Raw genomic sequence first — 15205 nt, 5'->3', positions numbered from 1 at the left:
AGGATTTAATTCCATTTCCCGGTGATTAAATATGAGCCGTGACAAATGAGTTCGTGTGGACTTGCTTTACAGATCGGGCTCGTTTTCGACCGACTACTGGGCCTGCAGTCCAAACCGAGCCAGTTGTTTTATTCCCCTCCGCTGGGGCGGAACACTGGATTGCGATGGCCGTGCTGAAAGCCGAAACCCTTCTTAGTAGGAACCCTCTCCCGACCGCCGCGGCGGCAATGGATGGGACGGCTCCGCCGCCGGCGTCGTCCTCGGACTCTCGAGTGGTCGCCTTCCGTCAGATCCTATCCCGCGTCCAGCCTTCGGAGGTGGAGGCGGTCCTCTCCGGGTGCGGTATACCCCCCACGCCGGAGGTGGTGGAGTCGGTTCTCCGCCTCTCCTACGCCTCCCCGGCCGCCGCCGTCCGCTTCTTCCGCTGGTCGGGCCTTTCGATCAAACACAGCTCCTACGCCTGGAACCTGATGGTCGACATCCTCGGTAAGAACGCCCTCTTCGAGCCCATGTGGGACGCTATCCGATCCATGCGTCAGGAGCCCATCGCCCTCTCCGTTGCCACCTTCGTTTCGGCCTTCTCCTCATACTGCTCCACCGGCCGCCTCAAGGAGGCCATCATGACCTTCGACGTCATGGACCGATACGGAGTTCCCCAAGACGTCGTCGCCGTCAACGCCCTTCTCAGCGCCATCTGCCGCGAGGACGGCCACACTGCCGACGCCGCCGACTTCTTCGACCGCGTCAAGGCCAAGATACCTCCCGACGCCGACACCTTCGCCATCCTACTGGAGGGATGGGAGAAGGAAGGCAATTTCGCCCGCTCAAAGAGCACATTCGGCGAGATGATCGTCCGCATCGGCTGGGACGCCCGTAACATGTCTGCCTACGACTCCTTCCTCACCACCCTTGTCCGCGGCGCCCAGGCTGACGAGGCCCTCAAGTTCCTCAAGGTCATGAAGGGAAAGAGCTGCCTCCCTGGCCTCAAGTTCTTTGGCGCTGCCCTCGACATCCTTGTCAAGCAGAAGGATCACGCCCACGCCCTCGCCCTCTGGGACATCATGGTGACCGACTCCGGCCTCGTCCCCAACCCCGTCATGTACAACTCCATGATCGCCCTCCTCTGCGACAACTGTGACGTCAATTCAGCCTACCGGCTCCTAGATGCGATGCCGTTCCACGGTGCCTTCCCCAACTCTTTCACCTACAACACCATCTTTGAGTGCCTTGTCAGGAACAAGAGGGCCCCTGAAGCTGAGAGATTCCTTGCGGAGATGAGGAAGAATGAGCAGGTGCCATCGCCCTCCAACTGTGCTGCGGCAATCAGGATGTTCTTCGACGAGTACGACCCACCGTCTGCACTCGAGGTGTGGAGGTGCATCATAGAGGAGTATATAACACCTGCAGACGAGAGCGCCAACGAGCTGCTCATTGGGCTTCGTAATTTTGGTAGGTTGAGCGAGGTGAGGAATTACGCAGAGGATATGCTCGATAGGGGAATCAAGCTGCATTCATCCGCCATGGATAAGTTGAAGAGTGCCTTCTACAAGGCCGGTAAGCACGAGTCATACGATCGCATCGCAAGGAGGGCAAAGCATCATTAGGAACGTCAACACTTGAAGATTCGGAAGTCGATCGGGTATGCTCTTTCTCTAGCTGATTGCTTCAATGATACTTTTGTCTTTGGAGTGCCATGGACGAGGCGGTGGAGGACAAACCGCATGCACGATGCTTTGGCGTATATATGCTTGTTTGGTCCCTTCTTGATAGCTGCCTTGTTCACTTAACAAGAACAATGGTCGTGATGCAGCTCATTTTGTTCCACTCCTGACTGACATGGCATGTCTTCCTGAGTTCCTTCATCATTTTCTTTATGTTCTTTCCGTCAATCTAGCGGTTGTTGCCATGATGACTGAATTTCATTATCTCCATAGTTCACTTCCTTGGAATATCTTGTTGCGGATACATCATTTGTTATTCTTCTTTTTGCTGATTTTGATGTCCTTTTGATTCTTCCTTGCTTTTCTAGGCAGAGAGTTGCACCTTTCTCATTTTGTTATAGCGGCTGCAACTCTTGATTTGAACCCATCTAGACATTGATCAATATTGACATCTATGTGGTCCTTTCTGCATATGTGCCCTTAATATTCCTATTATTCTATTTCCTTATGAACAGTTGCTCCATTGCAACTAGACTTTCTTGTAGTATGACTTTTTCTTAATGTAGATTGTTGATAGTAATGATCTTCCTACTTCAACGAGTATCAAGTTCCTTCTCCTTAATGGTATCAATTGTCATCTTTTATTAAGGTTTTTGAGTTTTGCAGGTACTTGTCCTTAGTCCTTATGGCTACTCTATTTAAGTCAAGTATTTATGTTCCTCCTAGCATTGCTCATGTCATCCAGACTAGATGTTTGACATTTGTACCAACAAGGGAGAGTTTTTTAAAAAAAAATCCCTTTTCATTGGTGCTAGATGGCCAAAGAATGAGCTTCTATGGAGGCACACAAAGGAAGAAGTAAGAGAAGAAGGAGCCTCTCCACTTCTCAAGTGAACGACAGCGGCAAGTATGTGGCTTCTCTACTCTCACTCTCATAAGCTTCTCTCTTGCCACCGCTTCGGGGACAATCAAGAGAGGGAGATCGATGGTTTTAGGGCCGATTGGCCCACCAAGACCGCCTTGGCGGTTCGCCCTCCAAGTGATGGCCACCTTCCCCATTAGTGGGGTGGTCAGTCCGCCGCCCCGCCAAGTCAACCGCCTTGAACACCTTTCAATATCGGTTATGAATATCAGCCAACTACATGTGTTGAGTACTAACTTGTGTTGGCATGGATCTTGATTAGTAAGGGTTGTGTGCTCACCCGTACTAATTGTTGTGTAATTAGCATAGGCATGTCGGCTAGCCATCGATGCACCCATTGTGCCAGATAATCTAGGTTAGATAGACGAACATCATGATGACAACATGCCAGTGGGTATTGCCATAGAGTGATATTGAGCTTGTAGTATGGGTGAAAATGATGAAATATAAATTGAATGGTGGTAAGATCATCTCTCTTTTTTCTGGATATATAAAAGCTCAACTGAATTACCAGTCAGCTCACTTACCATATCCGCAATACAGACACAGAATATAGGTTGTATATTGAATATATCTATACTTGTTTCGTGTATCCATAAAAAGCTTATTATATTATTGAAATCTATAGTATGATCAGTAAGTGTATATATATATATATATATATATGCAAATTTTGATTAGTGATTCATGCAAAAGTACAAAAAAATTATAGCATTATTTTCATAATATTTCAAATTATATGGATATTGATTCGGATGTAATTTTTCAACCTATATCCATATCCTCATAGATTTTATCTGGATCCTAGTACGAATATGAATTAGGATTTTAAGACGATATGAAAGTCCGTACCCGTATTATTAGAAGAACCCAGACCGGAAACCAAATAGGGTTGGAAAAAATTCTACCCATTTTCACTCCAAAATAGTCGATACTGTCTAGGTGTTTATCTCTTATTGGCAAGTTAAGTAGTGGGTGGCATGCCTCAACAATCCTTGCTCACCTATGTGAGTATTGAGTAAGATCCAAATATGATACTTATGTGTTATTACACGAGATGGAAATCAAGAGTATGTTCACACATGCTAGTGCTTGAGGTCCTGCCACCGAGAATCCTCTGAGGTTATCTATAAATATCCATCTAGTGTTAGCTCATGCTGTTATTGGATCACAATGATTGAGGGTTGTATTTTCGGAAGGATTGTTGTGTTGTTGGCCTGTGGATTGAACCTTTAGAATGATATGTGCCGACTGGAAAGGGGCAAAAAAAATGGTTGGCACACATCAGTACAGGTCATTATATCGGCACAGTGAGTAGCATCATATCCTATCAATTCTTTTTGTCCTGTGCTAATAAGTTTCAGGAAGACAGTAATGCACTATTATATGATGTGAAAATCTAGAGCATGGTCTGCCCCTGCTAATTGGCTACAACTACAGTAGACCCATAGTTCATATGCCATAGAAATATAATCAAATCCAAAATTAAGGGCCCAGATATCTTATTTTTCAAGATTAATTCGCTTAGTTTTGATAATTATTAAGTATAGTTAGTCTTTTTATTTATTTATTTATTAATCAGTGATTTAATTGACTAGCACTATTATTTGCAGTCATCAGATCATGAAAATTTCTTAAACAATAGGGCATAAGAAATCTGATTTGAATACTGATACTTCATAGAGAGGTGGTCTTTGAGGAGATTGATAGATTGTAACCAGTTTTGTCCAATGATTGGGAATCTTGCCAATGCTAAATTAGCCATCTCAGCCTGTTATGTGGTTATCATCATCTTCTTCTATGTATCATTCTTCTCTTATTACTTTTATAAATTCTTTCACTATTTTTCCTATTGAATTCCACTATCAACTTTGGGTCTCTATTTCTTTGTCATCTTCATGACATCATTAAACCTAAATTTAGTTAATCTCTCTTGTTATGTTAAAATTTTCTTCTTATATTGATTTGTAGTATTTTTATATTAAAAATTTTAAACTGTTGAAGTTGAATTTGCTGAAACCAAATCTGAAACTGTGAAAAATGCTGATACCTTTTCTTTTATGTGTGGGGTATGGAAACCGAAACTGAGAGACCATCCCTTGAATTATATTACTCTATTCAATCACATCATTAGATTCTTTGGAGTACCTGAGTCTGTTGTATTTTGATTTTTCACTGTTTGGCTCCTAAATTCTTTTAATATCTTCCTTTTAAGTTCTACCATCTAGTTCTGTAATGTCCTAATACTCAACAATTTCATTGGCCTAATCATTTTCATTTTCCATGAATTCTTCTTTCTTTCCAGATCTTGGTAAGTCATTCAGTTTCTTAATAACACTCGCGCCATCTTGTGATGTGTTTCAGGATCTAAAGACAGTGGCAATGCTTGATGGAGTTAATAAGGTGGGAACAGTGTACTATTTATATTGTGGGAATGTACTCTCTTAATGTCTTCTTTTGTTGGTTATCCTGCTTAATTTCTGGCCTCTTCTCCTTACTGTCATCAAAGTTTAATTATTCTTCATTGGGGAATTGGGTCGAGTTTTATGTTACTTAAATATCAGCAGCTCCTCCATCTACCCCTTTATCCATTCAATTGATTGAAAGATACATTCCTTAAGGGGCATTCAAACGATGTTCAAGTGATTTGGGTGAAGAACCTTAAGATATTTTGCTTCTACCAACTGTTTCAGCATGAGGCTTAGTGGGTGTCATGTTTGGTGATTTATTGAATACCTTTTCAGGTAGAACTAGTGGCCCATTTATGCGAGTCAAACCCATGGACTCCCTTTTAAGTTTGGTGTCTACTGTATCTGATCCTAGTTGAAGAAAGGACTAATTCGTTAATGTAACAGGTTGTATTGATGCGTACAAGGGGTGAAACATGGAAAGGTGAAATTTGTCAAATTTCAAAATGCATCTCCATACCTTGTTTATTAAATCTTTTGCAAGGAAAGGATATGTCTCCCAGTGTGCCTTAAGTTTCTCATTGTTTGGCAAAATTTTGTGCGTCTAGATTTTACATTTTTTCACCATTCTAAATAACATGAGATGCTACAGCATATATCTTATCATTAATATGATAATATCTGAAATTTGTCAATGCCTAAGGGAGTTTTTTTAAATATTCCTTACCCATCGAGTAAATCAATACCTGCTTGTTTCTTGCCTTTGCTTCCATTTTGACAGATAACTAAGGAGATTGATGAACTCTCCTTATGGAATGGCGCCGAGTGGCATCTGTACCAAAGTGAGAATTGGTAATTAATTTTCCTTGTAATATTCAGGACTAGTTTGATCAAGTACCGTTGATGGTGTAGCTTATGCAAGGCTGTAGTGTTCCTGTGCCCTGTTTAATATGTTTTACTAGTGAAAGCCGAGTATTTTGGGGGCTTTAAATTGTTGAGTGGAAAGTTTCAGTCATTTAACAGTGGCTGCGGCCTGTTTGGTCCCCAAAAATAAAATTTCAGTTATTTATCTTTGTTGGCGTTCAACTCTATATTATTTTTATTCGTTTTCTTGCCCTGCAATTCTTTTTTTCCTTTTTTTTTCCTTTTGTTTTTCGATTGCGAGAAAGTAGAAATTCTATGATGTTAACGTTTACAGAAACCATTTTACGGGGATTGAACCTTCCTAGGATTCTCATACAAAAGTTGTCTCCAACCATTTGCAGATAGTCCCATTGGCCCGGAAATGTTGTTACAGCCCACATCATTGAGAATGCCAAACTGTACGCTCTGCAAAGTAGGCCTGTTTGGTTTCTTAGCATTTTGTCTTGTTTCTGGGATCATGGGACATATTATTTGTTACATCACGACTAATTATATTTTATTTAGATAAAAAATCTGGTTTATTATGGTAGATGCTTCATTTATATACTTGTGTTATATAGACAGATGGACTAACATACACGTCCAGTGCTCTTCCAGTAAGCATAATTGCTATTCTTTTCTGTTTTAAACTCAGTAGAAATTGATCTATGGAACAGATAAGTATGCGTACGGTAACAGTAACGCACTGAACAAATTTGTTTGTTTAAGGAACTCCACGTAGAATTAAGCAGAGGGGTTATGGCTGGCACATCAAATGTACTTATAAGACATTGATCCATCCATCAAGATTTAAGAAAAGAAATAAATGCGGGATGGCGACGTGTTCGCGCGCACGTTAGCTGAGACGGACCATTGAATTAAATTATTGGGGTTTCATCCTTAGCCGTCCGACGAATGCGCGTGGCTGACCCGCCACGTTAAAGAACTCGGTCTCCTCTACTCCAGTCCTCTTCCCCCCCTACGAATTGCTTCTTTTCGATTCCCCCTCCTCCCCCACTCCCAACCTTCTTTTTTTTTCCTGATAGCGAACACTCCAAAACCCGAAAACCCAAACCATATCTATTCCTTCTCTCCAGCTAAACTACCGAGATCGCGAGGACGTTAGGTTCAGGTCTAGGGTTTCTTCCAATCGTCATCATCGTCTCCTTTCTTGTTCCTCTTGAAGACAGAGAGAGAGAGACAGAGAGACAGAGAGAGAGAGAGAGAGAGAGAGAGAGAGAGAGAGGAATTCTTACGAAGCATAAGAAAAAGATGAGCTTCCAAGATCTGGAATCGGGGCGTCCTGTCCCCGGTCGTAGGAATTTGGTGAATGGGTCGCAGGCCGTGGCATCGGGAGTCTTCCAGATCACGACCTCCGTCGGAACATTCCAGCGCCTTGTCAACAGCTTAGGCACCCCAAAAGACACTCCTGAGCTCCGCGCAAAGCTGTCAGCATCTCTTTTTTCTCCTGCATCCCATCCGTTTTTCTCTTATACTTTTCCTTTTCTGGCTATGATTTGCGTTCCCAAATTGTGTCATTCTATTGTTTTCTTGAGGTCGGTTGTTCCTGCTGGATCTTGATTCTTGAAAGGATTTATCTATCTCGCAAGATTGATTGGTCTATTGAAATCCAGCGATTTATATCTCAATTTTTTTTTCTTCTGGGTGCTTCTTATTGTTCCATCTTGTTTACGGCTTGTGTTTGTTGGATGGATCAATACCATAGTCTTGTAGTCAATTGACTTCTCATTGATAGGGGTGTAGGTTTCTTCTCTAATATATTACAGTGTCATTTCAATTGATGGCAATAGAAGTGGAAGCTTCAAAATTGGACTTCAAGATATCGTGCATGACATGGTCCTGCTTGATCACTTCTAGGTACTTGTAGGAAATTGAAGAACATGTCATGCTTACTTGATGTGCTCTTTAATTGCCTTTGCGTGATATCATACCTTTGTAGGATCAAAGCATATTACACCATAACCTTACTAGTAAGATCACCTGAAGTGAAGTCAAGCCTTGAGAAAAAGTGTAACATAAAATTACTGAATATTTGTTTGTTATACAAGCAACCTATGTGTCCGCATAGCATATGTGGTCTTCAAGCCATTGTACGTACCAAATTTGTGGCCCCTGTACATGAAAATGCTGCAAATGGAGGCTGCATAGGGTCAAGCAGATGTACATGTGGTTTATAGCTTCATATGGATCTGGGTGTGTCAAAATGGTAATATATGAGGATATACTGTTTAATTGCTAAATATATATGCCTACATTACATATGGTATATGTATACGTGTATGTGTATGTCCATATTATTGGACCTAAACTCAGTAGGTTTTTTTCTTTAATATTGGATATGACATTCAGTGTTATTTGGTAATTTAGAGTAGCTTTATTGCCATTTCTGAAGTAGCTTGTTGGCCATAATTTGTTATACTTTTCTTACGACATGTTATATGGCATTCTATACTTAAATATAAGACAATTCTAATAGTCTATCATTGTTATAGACGATATTATCCTACCTTATGGTTTGATTTTTAAGATTTTATTTGGCATTTATACATTTTTTAATATGTCTAAATGTCACTAAATTGAGAATATCATAATATCATAGTACAACCACTGGACAGTACAACATTTATCTATATAAACCTATGAAGAACAGAATTTGTGTATACTTTGGTTATGAAACTTTAAAATTACATATCTACTAATGCATGTCATTGCTTATATGAAAAATATTTCTTAGCTTTACTTTTCAAGGATGTATACATAAGCCTTATACAAGCAAATATTGTAACATTTATGTAATACTCACCGTTATACTTGTAATTGCTATTTTATTTCTTTAATGCAGGATTGCACACAGCCACACATAACATATATGCATGTGCAATGCGCATATGCACTATGCAGTAGCTTAACCAACTTCTGTTTCCGCTCTTTTAGGACACCACATATCCATAATGCAATCTACACTTACACATATATATCTGGTTCCTATAAAATTTTACATGTGGCCTAGCCTATTCTTATGCATTCAAACCCACATTTAGGTACATCGTGCAGTCAAGAGCATCTATGCAGGTATACTATTTGACTTGCTTCCTAAGCACATGGAGAATTAATACTATATTCACACTTTTGTACATATCATCTTGATTATTCATCTTTTTATGGTTGATTATTTGTTGTTGCTGTATTTAAAAATTCAACGCGTCTGTTGTCACATTGTCATATTATAAATTCCAATAGGTCTTCAAATTACTTCCTTCATTTTTCCTATTTTTACTTGAATCTCCTATTATTTGTCTTACTATCTTATTTGCTCTAGAAGCTCCTCTGTTTCTGGACCATGTGATGAGTCGTTCTTGTATGAATTATTTGTTATCACTTACTGCTATTTGATCTAGTTCAAAAATGCCATGAAATTGGTCATAATAAGGTTACTTTGCTGACAGACACAAGACAAGGCTACTTATCCTCCAGCTAATTAAGGATACAACTGACAAACTCAAGCTAGCTAGTGAAGCTGATAAGAACACTGGTATAAGCGTGAGTATCACACATGTGCTCCCCCTTTTCTCATCTTCAATCAGATCTTCTTCAATCTATCTGATTGCTCAAATGAATGTCTACTTGTTTAAATGATCTGTCAAAAACATAACTTTCTGGGGAAGTTCTGATGCAAGTGGGTTAGCACTACGAAATGATAATCCATGCTGTTAATAATAGGTTGTCCAGTTTATGTCATATCATCTTGCTTGAATTCACTTGTCTGGGAGTAGACCTGGATATGAACATGTCTAAAATTGTTCACTCAAAGTTGTATGTGCTAATATTTGTCCAATTTGTTGTCCGGCTTAACACATTAGGCAGACAAAAATATGTAGAAATATGCCTAGTCCTTTGTTTAAAATTTGTTGCCATCCTCCAGGATGTCCATATAGGTAAATGAAGTTCTTTCCTATTAGGTAAAGATTCTGAAAGGGGTGCATGTCCCTTTCTAAGATGGACTTCAGAGTGTGAATATGACCTCATTCTCAATATCTCTGTGGTTTGGGCTTGTTTTGATTAATGTTTTGCAATCTCCTTTCTTTTGACTCTAAATAGAATATTATGCCATTATTTGTACTACACTTCTGCACAAACTATATAGATGTTAAAAATAATGCCTAGAGGCCCTAGACTGTTAGTCAAGAATCTCTTATAAATTTGAGAATTTGGCACTCGAATACACATCTCTATGGTTGGGGCTTGTTTTGATTAATATTTTTTCAATCTCCTTTCTTTTGACACTAACTAGAATATTATGCAATTATTTGCACCGCACTTCTGCACCAACTATATAGATGTTAAAAATAATGCCTAGAGGCCCTAAACTGTTAGTCAAGAATCTTTTTTAAATTTGAGAATTAGACACTCGAATACACATCGTAAACTGATTTTCGTAGTCCAATTTTGTGCAAGGTTTATATTAAGTTGTTAACATCAACGGATATGGCATAAATTGAAGGATGAATGGCTTTGGCACTCATTATGGTTGAGTTCGCCCTATAAATTTTGACTAGCATGCAAACAACTTGCATATCTCTTCTTTTATACTTTTTTGGTGCTCCATATTTGGGTTTTTTCTGCTCAGACATTGATTTTTGCTGCAGGCAAGCAAAAAGATTACTGATGCAAAGCTTGCAAAAGATTTCACAGCAATTATGCAAGAGTTCCAAAAAGCTCAAAATCTTGCAGTTCAAAGGGAAGCAGCTTATGCTCCCTTTGTTCCCCAAGCAGTTCTTCCTTCAAGGTAATTGCAAGTTTATATGTTGCACAAGATCTTCAAGATTTTGATCTAATGCAAAAATTCAAGTATGCTCAGAATCAAGGTTCCAAAAATCGGTATCGGGATCGGGATCGGCCGTCCGAAAAAACGATACGTATCGGCTGTATCGGCCGTATCGGCCGTATCGGCTGCCTGTATCGGATCGGATTATTTTAATTAAATAAAATTTTAAATATTATTAAAAATGTTAGAGAAATTTCTAAAAATTTAGAAAAAATTATAAGAAAATAAGAAATAATAATTACTCACATATAAAGCCTAAAAAGTAAAAATATCTTTTTCTCCTTCTCTTCTTTTCTATTCATTCTCTCCCACATTCTTTTTTTAATCTTTTTCTCTCTTTCTTTCTCACATTTTTTTTAATCTTTCCCTCTCCCACACTCTCTCTTCCATTTTCTCTCTCTCATGCCCCATTTTTTTTAATCTTTCCTCTCTCTCTTACTCTCTCTCTTGCTTTTTCCCTCTCTCTCTCCTTTTCTCTCCCTTCCTCTCTCTCCCTCACTCTCTCTCTCCCTCTCTCTCTACTGCTGCTGACAGCAGCAGCTGTCTGCTGCCTGCTGCAGCCACCTGCAGCAGGCCAGGCCGAAACCGCCTGGATCGGCCAAAACTCAAATCCTTGCTCAGAATTCTCTTAGATGTCATTTTCTGAACAGCCAACACATTCTGTCTACTGATTAATCAGCACATCATATCTTAGATATCATATCATGCCTTCTTTCTTCTTTGATGTAGATTTAGGTTAATAAGAATGAACTTTTCTTCTTTTGGATGTATAAGTTGTATTTAGAACCATCCTTTGAAGTTTCACCTGAATTCACAAAATGAAACTAAAACATTTGGTTTCTGTGCAGTCTGAAGCTTGGGTTTATTTTTGGGCTTGAATGAAATATTTATGGAGCCAGATTTGCTTCTTAATTATGCAAATTTTTGCCAGCTTTCCATCATGAAATGTGAAGAGGCAGTTCTCTTGCTTATTTTTCAGATTCACCACTAGAAATATTAGGTGTGGCAGTGTGACCTTACTTGGGCACTTTCTTTTAGACGTACATGAAAGTTAAAGTTTATCATATGATATGAGAAAATTTTGATGTTTAGAGGAACATCAAATTTTCAGCTTTTCAGTGATATTATGATTAACGACCTATGTTTCCACGATATACAAGTTGAACCTTATGTTTTCAATTTTTGTGCACAATAAATCTTGCTTAGATTTAACTTAAATAGAATCTGTCTTGAAAGGCATCAATTATGGTATATTCTGTTTGTTTGGAAATTATTTGACTAGATAAGTAAAAGTCCCTTTCTAGTCTGTAAATAATTCCCTACAGAGTTGTTTTTATAATTATTGACAGATTGATACTTCTTTTGAAAATAAAATTAAATAAAATAAAATAAGAAGGCAAGTGCAGGATAATTGACCCATTTAATTTTGGATTTCATTACTTCTCTGGCTTCCCTTTTTCCTTTCCTTTCCCATCTTTTGGTAAATATTCTTTGTTCCTTTATTTTGATTGAAGCTAATGCTGTTCTCCTTTTAAGGGTACCATTGATTCTATATCAATGCTTTTGTATATTGCATCACTTATATTGTTATCCGACTGCCTAATATTATCCCAACTATTGGTCCTGGTCATTTTGATGCAGCTACACAGCAAGTGAAGTAAATGTTAGTTCTGATAAAACACCTGAACAGCGTGCAATGCTTGTGGAATCAAAGAGGTCAGTCTCTCAAATCATCTCATATTCTATGTAATTAAGTGCTAACTTTTTCAGCTTGTGTAAGTATGACAATAGGATTTGGCATTTTAGAATATTCGTTTGTAAAATTTGAATCTTGAACCACCATAGCATATATTATTGCCATAGATGTGTTGTGTATATCTTAATTCTGGCTGTATGAATTCATCTAATGGGCAACTTGGTATACTTTCTCCACACCTACTCCTTTACTTTTTCTTGAAAACCATGTATTATGTAAGATCTTATTTAGTTTGAGGCTAAGCTCCGAATTTAATTGGTTAGTCTTATTTTTAAGTCTTAATTTTTTAGAGCGTAAATTTGATTAGCTATGAAAAAGATAAAAAGATGTTTGTTTACTAAATCAGTGGGTTCCTAAACCAGTTCAGAGAGTCCCTAAACTCAAAACAAACAAAGCTAAATTATCAACAACTTGAGGTAGTTGTGTAGTCTTCTATGTTTAATTTATTCTAGGAAAAAAATATTTTGAAATTTAACTGATTATATTCCTATATTCCTATTTTGATGGCTTGTGTGGGTTAAAGTTTGCAGAAACATAAGTATCAGAGAAAGGAACTCGCTGTCCTATACTCTGGTTTAAATGAAATCCAGTTAACTGTGCTTTGTTTTCTTCCAACCATACGGGCTGTTTTTCTCTGAGTTTATGGAATAAAATTATCTTTTTTCTGAGTTTATGGAATAAAATTATCTTTCAGTTTTGATTTATCATTGTCGAAGGACTTGACATCTTTGGCAGTGATCTTTCTTCTGCATTGGACAGCAAAATCCAGTGATAATGGTGGAATGGTTCTCCACCTGCCTGTCTGGTGAGTCCTCAGTGCAACCTACTCGGCATAAAGTGCACTGCTGCAGGACCAACCCTTTCTCTTCATCTCTCTTCCTACTGTGTCCTTTTACATATTCGTCATCTATCCTATATTTTTTTCCTCTCAATTCACCAAAGTTCTATTTGGAAATGTTCACATCCTTACATTCTTGTTCTGATCCTCCTCCTTCAGAACCCACCTGTTGGTGTGATAGCAGTTAGTGTAGCACGTATTTCTCACTGACTATACTCTATCCTCTATTTCTTTTTGAAATTTGGAACAGCAGTCTACTTTCTTCTTGCTAATCTGCTTTGATTATTTCTATTTCTATTGATCTTATTTGTCCATAGATCTTGGACTATTGACAACATTAACACCAATTTGTTTTTTGAAGTTTGGTTTCCAGATGTCTGATAAATCTCTCATTTGGTAAAAACATATCAAAGTATATTTCTGTATCTCATTTGTGAAACTGATAGGCCTCTCATAGCGTAGTAGGTTTTATCCTCCATAGAACTGATTGCTCTTTGATTTCCCCCACTCCAAACATCCCCTTTTACCTTCTTCTGATTGAGGCCCTCTGGAGCTCAACAATGTACGAATGTACTTGTGAATTAGCCTTTTGTTCTGTTTCATGTGGTGTTGCAGACAAGAGGTGCTGCTATTAGATAATGAGATTGTCTTCAATGAGGCTATCATTGAGGAGAGAGAACAAGGCATTCAGGAGATTCAGCAGCAGATCGGTGAAGTAAATGAAATCTTTAAAGACCTCGCTGTACTGGTTCATGACCAAGGAGCTGTTATTGGTAAGTAAGTTTTGTCCCCTTGCATTTGGAGCAAAGTTACTTGTAGCTTGTAGACTAATGTGGCCAACTTCTCTCATCTTCAGATGACATCGATTCCAATATAGAGAACTCCCTTGCAGCTACTGGAGAGGCAAAAACTCAACTTACCAAAGCATCCAAGACTCAGAAATCGAATTCATCACTGGTATGGCTGGTGCAGTTTCTGTATTGTTCTTTGATATGATTTATATTGTTTCTCTGTTGATTCTTTTTTTTTTTTTTGGTGGGGTGGGGGGCGTTGTGTGCAGACATGCTTGCTTTTGGTGATTTTTGGTGTTGTTCTGCTTATTGTGATCATAGTCCTCGCAGCTTGAGAGTTGACTAGCTGATTGTCCAGCTAAGTGGTGTCCGAGAAACTATTTGCGTTGCTGTACATTGTTTGGGCTGTGTTCGTGTGGAACCTCATCAGCAGTCACCAGTATATATGGTATAGAGTTTTGGGCCTGTGTACAAGTTACTTTAGTTGGTGCTTTTTGGTTCATTTCCTATTGTACTTGGTCTCCGCGATATGGCTCGCCTATTTCTTGAGTGAGGAACTAACTGTCGGTCTCTGTAATTGGCACTTAGAGAATAAAATCAAGATTCTTTGATTGGAAGGATGAAACTTGGATCGGCGGCTGATGCAGTATTGGAAGATATTTTAGCGACTTACTGGCAGTCTTTATTTCTGCGCTGATTTATGATCTTATTTTTATTGTTGGTAAATTGTTGTCCATTGTTGGTTGGGATAATTGAGTGGTGATATAGCTAGCCAAGAGTAGGAATAGGATGTCTCTAAGGCTGCTCAACCAAAACTACTAGTTGACGTACGTGAGCCAAGTTTAGTTCAGCCAAAGCTTGAAGTTGAGTGTAATACGTGACGTGAGTCACCAGGCTCTCTGTTAATGCTGCTGCGTTGTTTAATCGGGTCCATTGCACGTGATAAGATTCTTTTACACGAAATTCTCGTGATACCTTTTTCTTTTTCTTTTTTAATTGCTGTCGTAACTCTCTTTACCGTTCGTGATCCAAGAAGGCAAGAATGAGGAAGAAAGCTAATAAACTTTAGCCTATCGTGCA

General features: G+C 38.9%; 2 protein-coding genes across 19 annotated transcripts; both read left to right on the top strand.

Moving 5' to 3' along the window:
• Window positions 1-6: 6 nt before the first annotated feature.
• LOC140761991 (pentatricopeptide repeat-containing protein At5g15010, mitochondrial-like) lies at window positions 7-7143 on the top strand. 17 transcript variants are annotated; one of them, XR_012104673.1, is made up of 5 exons: window positions 7-1639; window positions 2477-4986; window positions 5439-5475; window positions 5773-5843; window positions 6257-7143. XR_012104673.1 is itself a non-coding variant. In XM_073099572.1 (2 exons), the coding sequence occupies exon 1, from the start codon at window positions 165-167 to the stop codon at window positions 1602-1604; it is 1440 nt and encodes a 479-aa protein (XP_072955673.1). In that variant the 5' UTR covers window positions 7-164; the 3' UTR covers window positions 1605-1639; window positions 5773-6060. The 17 variants fall into 17 exon arrangements, 3 of the variants coding, with proteins under 3 accessions (XP_072955673.1, XP_072955671.1, XP_072955674.1); XR_012104676.1 differs by lacking the exon at window positions 6257-7143 and having other exon boundaries at window positions 2477-2568; window positions 4948-4986; window positions 5773-6060; XR_012104679.1 differs by lacking the exon at window positions 6257-7143 and having other exon boundaries at window positions 4948-4986; window positions 5773-6060.
• LOC140761992 (syntaxin-22-like) lies at window positions 6905-14742 on the top strand. 2 transcript variants are annotated; one of them, XM_073099574.1, is made up of 7 exons: window positions 6905-7342; window positions 9362-9455; window positions 10562-10701; window positions 12382-12456; window positions 13950-14107; window positions 14191-14291; window positions 14395-14742. In XM_073099574.1, exons 1-7 carry the CDS (start codon window positions 7167-7169, stop codon window positions 14458-14460), a joined length of 810 nt encoding a protein of 269 aa, XP_072955675.1. In that variant the 5' UTR covers window positions 6905-7166; the 3' UTR covers window positions 14461-14742. The 2 variants fall into 2 exon arrangements, with proteins under 2 accessions (XP_072955675.1, XP_072955676.1); XM_073099575.1 differs by lacking the exon at window positions 6905-7342 and adding an exon at window positions 7367-7772.
• The last annotated feature ends 463 nt before the right edge of the window (window positions 14743-15205 follow it).

The sequence above is a fragment of the Typha angustifolia genome, chromosome 7, assembly GCF_048772165.1.
Source record: "Typha angustifolia cultivar Huaian chromosome 7, ASM4877216v1, whole genome shotgun sequence".
Classification (NCBI taxonomy): Eukaryota; Viridiplantae; Streptophyta; class Magnoliopsida; order Poales; family Typhaceae; genus Typha; species Typha angustifolia.
The sequence above is the reverse complement of the archived record's forward strand: the minus strand, read 5'-3'. Positions and strand labels throughout refer to the sequence as shown.